Raw genomic sequence first — 7,336 nt, 5'->3', positions numbered from 1 at the left:
TAGTTATACTATTTGTCTGCAAAGAAAAAAATAATCTAAAACATGAGGGCAATACAAACTCATGTCATCTTTTTTTAAGGCTTCAGGTAGCCAGAAGCAGTGACTGGGGAAATTTTTATGCCCTTTACTAATTTAATGGGAATGCTTAATTCTGAACGGTCGCTGGAATTTCATCCCAATGTCATTAACACCAGCAAAGAAACAGGGAACGCAGTGGGGTGTCCTGCGTTTGGTTAGGATAGAGTTAATTGTTCACAGGAAACTGGGAGGGGAGCAGCCAGGGCAGCTGACCCAAATGTGCCCAAGTGGGTATTCCATACCTGTGATGTCATGGGCCAAAGCAGGTATTCCATACCATGTGATGTCGTGCTCAGTATTTAAACAGGGGAAGTTCTGGGAAGTGGTGAGCCATTTGGTTCCAGGTATTAGTATTGTTGTTGTTATTGTTTTCGTGTTGCTTCCCTCTTCCCTTACCATCCTAGTAAACTACTCTTGTCTCAACCCTCCAGCTCCCTTTGTTTATATTTTCTCTTCCCAGTCCCACCGGAGGGTTGGGGAGGTGAATGAGTGAGCATCTGTAATTAAACCACCATATGGGGTCAGAGGAAAATTCTGAAGGATTTGGGATTAGGACTTGCTACATGGAAGGAAGAGTTAGAGTAGATTCGGACAATAAAACTGGGGGGGAGTTATGGAGGGCAGAGAGAGAAGCAGAGGTTAAGATTGAAATTGCTCAGGAGCTGACCAGAGATGTCAGGGTGCAAAATAGCATGTGGCTGTTCCCCCTCTGGATATGTCATTTGCTTGAAGACCAACTAGAGCTAGCATGTTTCTCTCCTCCCAACCAATGGGAGGCACTAATGGTGCAGGACTGGTTATGACATGAAAAAACTGAATTGGTAAGCTGTCAAAAGACTGCTGCTTCTATTATCATTGTTATTATTATATTGTTTTTATTGCTATTAAAATCTGGTGGATACTTACAGCTTTTTCAGTGGAAGATCCTTTGAGAGCTAGAGCAAGACATTTTCATTTCTGTCCCTCAGACTCTATTTGCATTTTGAGTTCCTGAGTGACAGACATCCTACCTCTTGCTGATGTTACCCAGTACAATTAGAATTCTGTAGGTGAAGTAAATGGGCTACAGTGCTAAAAAATAAACTCACGTATAGATGACAGTCCTAGAACTTAGATCGAAGGGATCACTGTGATCAGTTTGTTGCATGGAATAGATTGACTGTGCGATGAACTTCATTTGGTGCTATTGTGAATGTTTATGTAAAAGTTATTAGAACTGACTTTTCCATTAAGGACAAAATTTTAAGTTACCAAGTACAAAATGTGCTAGCTTCCTTCCCACCATACCTTAGTTTTTCCAAAGCTTTTGTGTTTTGAACTTCTGAGTTTGGTGTTTGGTTTTGTTTTTATTTTTTCCCAAGGATGTATATGTGATCTAGATTAGCATTTTCATTTTGCTGTAAAAGGCTACTCCTATTTCTGTTTTTGTTATCTGCTTTCATATAGAAGGAAAATGAAAGGACAGAGGGATTCAAATAGTAAAACAAACTTGATCTCCAAATTCATTCTTTATTTTCACTAAAGAAACATTGAAATTAGTTAGTGTTTCATGATAGCTGCTGGATTCTGCATGCTTTTAGAAGCTTGCCTCAAAACACTCGATGTTTCCATTGGCAAAAGATCAGTTATCCTAAGTAACAGGCTTAGATGCTTTTCTTTAAATAGCTATGAAAAAAATACTCTTTTCCAGGGCTTATCTTAATAAAGGTTGATACTCTAACAGTCAAAATGTCGATAAAGTGTTTTTTAATTTACATGTCCTAAATACATTTAAACTCATATATTTAATAAATAAATAGAGATAGATAGGATTTTTTTAAGCACAGGAATTATAAGACTATAGGAAGATGAAAATGTGTTTTGTGTTTTGATCCATTAACATTTTCTTAGTAAGTATAAATTGTTTTGCCTATTCCACAGCGTTTAATAGATGTAAGGTCAATTAAGATAATGTTTTCACAAGACAAAATACGTGATTGCTTAGTAGAAGATACAGATCAAGCTTTAACTAAATATTGTATGATTATTTGCTGTAATAAATGCTTGAGACTTTCAGTGGAAAGTTGCTGTCTAGTGAGAGTACATCTAGTTATCTTTCAGTATTTAAATGATGTTTTGCAGCCTTGACAAGCTTATGTTCATAGCAGCAAAAAGCACTTGTGAAGAAACTATGTGATTAAATTAAGATAAAGTTTATTTAAAAATGAGGCTCATGGTGTGATTTAACTTCTGCATATCAAATTTTTTTCAGATTCAGGCCATCAAGATGATGGTTCGATGGTTGCTAGGAATGAAGAACAACCACAGCAAGTCAGGAACTTCTACTCTGAGGTTACTAACAACAATATTACACAGTGATGGAGATTTAACAGAGCAGGGGAAAATTAGGTATGTAACAGATGGTAACGTTTTGATGTCTGTGATGATGCAATGGGGAGAGTTTTAGTCAAACTAATACTTAAACTGTTCTGTTAGACTGCTTAACAGTTTGTGCATCTTATACTATAAGAGCTAATAGTAAGCTTGGCTGGATTCCTTCATAAGTTTACTGAGTCTCAGGTTTTTTAACACTGTAGATATAGCTGGATTTTAATGGTTTTCTCTTCTTTGTTTTATATCTTTCTTCAAAGAACCATTATTCATATTGCAAGAATAAACTGTTTAACTTCATCCTTCCCCTTGAAAATAGTTTTAAAGGTTTTTATGCAGCTTGTTCTTCCTGATGCACCACTTGTTGTGTGTGCCAAAGGCTGATAGACAGGCCTTCTAATAAAAAATAATAGCACAATGCAGTAAACCAGGTGGGAATGGCCAGTACATAAGGCATTTCTGCTTGAAGGCAGACTTTAATCCCTCGAGGCCTCTAAAGTGAAAGGAAGAGGGAAATGTGTAAAAAGGATTAAATCTCAATAAATAATTTACCTTTTAGGTGATTGTTTAGACAACTTACTTGTTTTTCTGGATAGCTTCTTAATCCTCTGTGGTAGGGGAGTGACAAGTTGTCAGCTACTATTGCTTGCCAAACACTGAAAATTTATGTCTAGAGAAGCCGTTAAAGGCATGGGTGGATTGTGCCAGTGAGAGTAAAAAGATTTTAATTTTGGGGTAGAGTTTAATGTTATATAGTGATTATACAGACAAAACCTCTGTTTTGTGTGCAAAATTGCAAACCTGAGAATTGGCTAGTATGTTATCTTTGTAGCAACTGTGTAGTCTTTCTTAAAGTTCCTTGTAAATAATTGTTTCATAGTTTTAAATTCTGTAATGTGATCCTTCATGGCAGATACTAGGGAGTTTAAGTGGCAGTAATTTAGCTTTTCAGGACAACTGCTTGCAGCATGTTGTTGGCTTATCCAGTAGTTTATGAGTAGATCAGTTCTGTAGGTCCTGTGTATTTTCATGCTTGGAGTGATGATTCCTTACTGTGCATGTTTTAGAAGTTTAATTTTCCCAGTCTTTTGTACTCAAAATATAAATAATATAAACTGTATATAATAATGTGATCAGTTGTCCATTATTGAAGTTAATAGAGGGAGAAAGCTGCAATGACATGAGAATTTGCCTTTGTGTTAAAGGCAACCCTTCAACCCCAGAGCTTGGAGCTCTGCCTGGAGATGGATGATGAGCCAGCTGAGAGTTTATGGGTTAGGATTAAAGAGCAGACTGGTATGTGTGACATTGTAGTGGGTGTCTGCTGTAGGCCCCCTGACCAGGAAGAAGTAGTAGATGAGGCCTTCTATAAACAACTAGAAACAACTTCATGTTTGCAGGCCTTGGCCCTCTTAGGGGACTTCAGCCGCTCCGATACCTCCTGGAGGACCAACACAGCTGTGCTTTCTGGAGAGTATCAGTGACAACTTCCTGATGCAAGTGATAGAAGAGTCAGTGAGGAGGGGTGCTCTGCTGCACCTCATACTTACCAACAAGCAGACACTTGTTGAGGTGTGAAGGTTGAAGGCAGCTTTGGCAGTAATCGCCATAAAATGGTGCAGTTCAGAATCCTGAGGAGAGCAGGGAGGGCAAAAATTAAGATCACAATGCTGGACTTCTGCTCTGGTGAGACCCCACCTGGAGTACTGTGTCCAGCTCTGGAGTCCTCCATATAGGAAAGACATGAACCTGTTGGAGCAGGCCCAGAAGAGGGCCACAAAAATGACCAGAGGGGATGGAACAACTCTCCTATGAGGGAAGGCTGAAAGAGTTGGGGTTGTTCAGCGTGGAGAAGAGAAGGCTCTGGGGGGACCTTATTGTAGCCTCTTAATACTTAAAGAGAGCCTGCAAGAAAGATGGGGACAGATTTTTAGTAGGACCTGCAGTGACAGGATAAGCAGTAATGGTTTTAAACTAAAAGATGGTAGATTCAGACTAGAAACACTGGAACGAGGTGGTAGATGCCCCGTCCCTGGAAACATTCAAGGTCAGAATGGACGGGGCTCTGAGCAACCTGATCTAGTTGAAAATGTCCCTCCTTATTGCAGGGAGGTTGGTCTAGGTGACCTTTAAAGGTCCATTCCAACCCAAACCATTCTGTGGTTCTATGAAGTACACAGAAAGTGGAAGTAGGAACAGGTAACCTGGCAGGAATACAGAAACAGTCTGAGACACAGTTAAGAAAGCCAAAGCCCAACTGGAATTGAATCTAGTGAGGGATGACAAAGGTGACCAGAAGACTTCCTTTAAGTAAACACATGACAACAGGAAGACCAGGGAAAACATGCACCTGCTGCTGAACGAGGCAGGAGCCCTGGTAACACAGGACATGGAAAAGGCTGAGGTACTGAATGAGTTCTTCACCTCAGTCTTTACTAGCAAGACCAGACTTCAGGAATTCCAGGCCCTGGAGACCAGGGGAATATGGAACAAGGAAGACATATCCTTGTGGGAAGAAGATCACATTAGAGAATACTTATGCAAACTGGATATGCATAAGTCTATGGTCCTTGATGGGATGCACCCATGAGTGTTGAGGGAGCTAGCAGATGTCATTGTGAGGCCACTCTTGATTGTCTTTGAATGATCTTGGTGATTGATGGAGGTGCCTGAAGACTGGAGGAAAGCAATTGTCCCTCCTGTCTTCAAAAAGGACAGGAATGAGGACCGAGAGAACTAACTACAGGCCAGTTGGCCTCACCTCGATCCCTGAGAAGGTGATGAAACACCTGAGCTCCTCAGTACAAGACAGATGTGGAGCTACTGGAATGAGCCCACCATAGGGCCACGAACGTGCTTAAGGGATTGGAGTATCTGATGGATGAGGAAAGGCTGAGAGAACTGGGACTGTTCAGCCTAGGAAAGAAAAGGCTCAGTGAGGATCTCATCAATGTGTATAAATAACTGAACAGAGGTTTTAAAGAAGATGGAGTCAGGCTTTTCTTGGTAGTGAGCAGTGACAGGACCAAGGGCAATGAGCAGAAACTGAAATATAGGAGGTTCTGTCTGAGCACCAGGAAACACTTTTTCACTGCCAGGGTGATTGAGCACTGGCATGCGTTGTCCACAAAGGTGGTGGAATCTCCATCCTTGAAGATAATTAAAAGCCATCTGGACACTGTCCTGGGCAGCATGCACTAGGTGACCCTGCTTGAGCAGAGGGGTTGGGCTAGGTGGTCTCCAGCGGTCCCTTCCAACTGCAACTACTTTGTGGTTCCAAGTATTTCATTCTGGGGAAACTCTAAGCTGCAAGGCAGGCAGGTCTCATTTTCTGTTTGTGTGGGCTATGCTGACTATGTTAACAAGTACTCTGAAAACCTGAAGCGGAGGAGATGATATTTCAGGCACATAAATTCTACATGGAACTTGCTGGTATCTCTCTGACACTGCTTGACCTTTATTCTTCACCCTTTGAGAACGCATAAAATAAGAGTATTTCGGTATCAGAGGACACTAGCTGTTGCTGAAAGTACTGATATTAGATATGAACCGTATGAACCTGAATTGAGATTTTTCTGAAATGCTATCTGCATTTTTCTTAAACTGAAGTTTACCAAGAGAAAAATGACTTAAAAACTTTGGAGATTAGAACTTCATAGTTTTGTGCTATAGATAATTTGCTACACCATCTGATATGCAACATATTCAGAGGCTGTATTCAAAAGACACTTTATTCCATGGAACATAGAAAATTGGACACTGGCATTTATCCTCTGGAGTAGAACTAAAAATGTTAACTGCTCATGTGTTAAGTAAGAGAAGATGATTATGCAGCAGGTGTTTTCAAGATGCATTTATTTGGATTGTCTTTGTGCAGCCCACCACCTTAATTAAGACTGTGTTTTGCACTTGAATAATATCTTTCCATGTGGTTGCACTTTTGTTCTCATTTCGAACATCTGGTCTTCAGCAATAGTAATAGCACTCCAGAAAACCAATGTCCAGGTCCCTCTTGTGTCTCTTGGAGAGTTTCTGACAGGACAAGGGCATCCTTGGTATGAATTTTCAAAATTATTAGAAGTAATCAAAAACTGCAGTTATATCATACAGAAGCTTTTATTTCAGCCCTAATATTTGTGTGTTTTGGGATAATGCAGATCAGAAAGCTTTTTGTCTCTAACAATTTGATCAAAAGTAAATCCTCAATTAAGAGTTTCTTCTAAGATAATCCTTCTGGAGAATAAGACAGATCTAATTTTCATCTTCAGCTGTAAGAATGATATTCACAACTGACACTGTCCGTCCTTCTCACAGCATGCACACATGCTTGTGGGTATTTCCATGATACATACACTCTGTAAAGATTTGGTCAACTTTTATGTCAAATATCTTTTGATTCAATTTTCAGAATTAAATGTTATCACTACCAAAGCTGGCAGAAGATTGAAAGTTCTTAATTTTATCCTTTCCTTTGGCTCGATCACTCTGTACATTTAAGTCGTTATTGCTCAATTGTCACTGAAGTGCAAAAAATGAATATTGGGTTCACTTATCACAATAGATGCAATTTGAAGTGAAATTTATTGTTTAAGAACTAGACATTACCATGTTAATCTTTATGCCTTGTTTGAAAGTTAGTGCAGCTTTTGTCCTGTCGCTTGGTTGCTCGTGATCTGTTTGGTTTTTTTAAAATGTCGTGGTTTCCATAAAATCCTGAGATGTGTATAAAGTCCGATTCAATAAATTTTAAGGTTTAAGCTCTTTAGTAGGTATTTTTATCATGCACTCTGTGTTTAATAATGTTTTTTTAAAGAATGAGATAATGCTTTATGCAGTTTTCATAATGGATTTAAGACTACAATGTTTACTCTTCCTAAGGGTAAAGGAC

The 7,336-nt window shown here is 39.4% G+C and overlaps 1 protein-coding gene across 1 annotated transcript in view; it reads left to right on the top strand.

Annotated features, from left to right (window-relative positions):
- Window positions 1-7,336, top strand: part of PDS5B (PDS5 cohesin associated factor B) — a gene marked incomplete at both ends in the record, with an annotated part of 51,735 nt that overhangs the window by 25,970 nt on the left and 18,429 nt on the right. Inside the window, one exon of the mRNA XM_010176125.1 lies at window positions 2,330-2,466. Within this exon, the coding sequence (XP_010174427.1) occupies window positions 2,330-2,466 (137 nt within the window). The remainder of the gene's footprint in view (window positions 1-2,329; window positions 2,467-7,336) is intronic.

This window comes from Antrostomus carolinensis, unplaced genomic scaffold (assembly GCF_000700745.2).
Source record: "Antrostomus carolinensis isolate BGI_N321 unplaced genomic scaffold, ASM70074v2 scaffold1029, whole genome shotgun sequence".
Taxonomy (NCBI): domain Eukaryota; kingdom Metazoa; phylum Chordata; class Aves; order Caprimulgiformes; family Caprimulgidae; genus Antrostomus; species Antrostomus carolinensis.
This window is presented reverse-complemented; position numbering and strand designations above follow the sequence as displayed.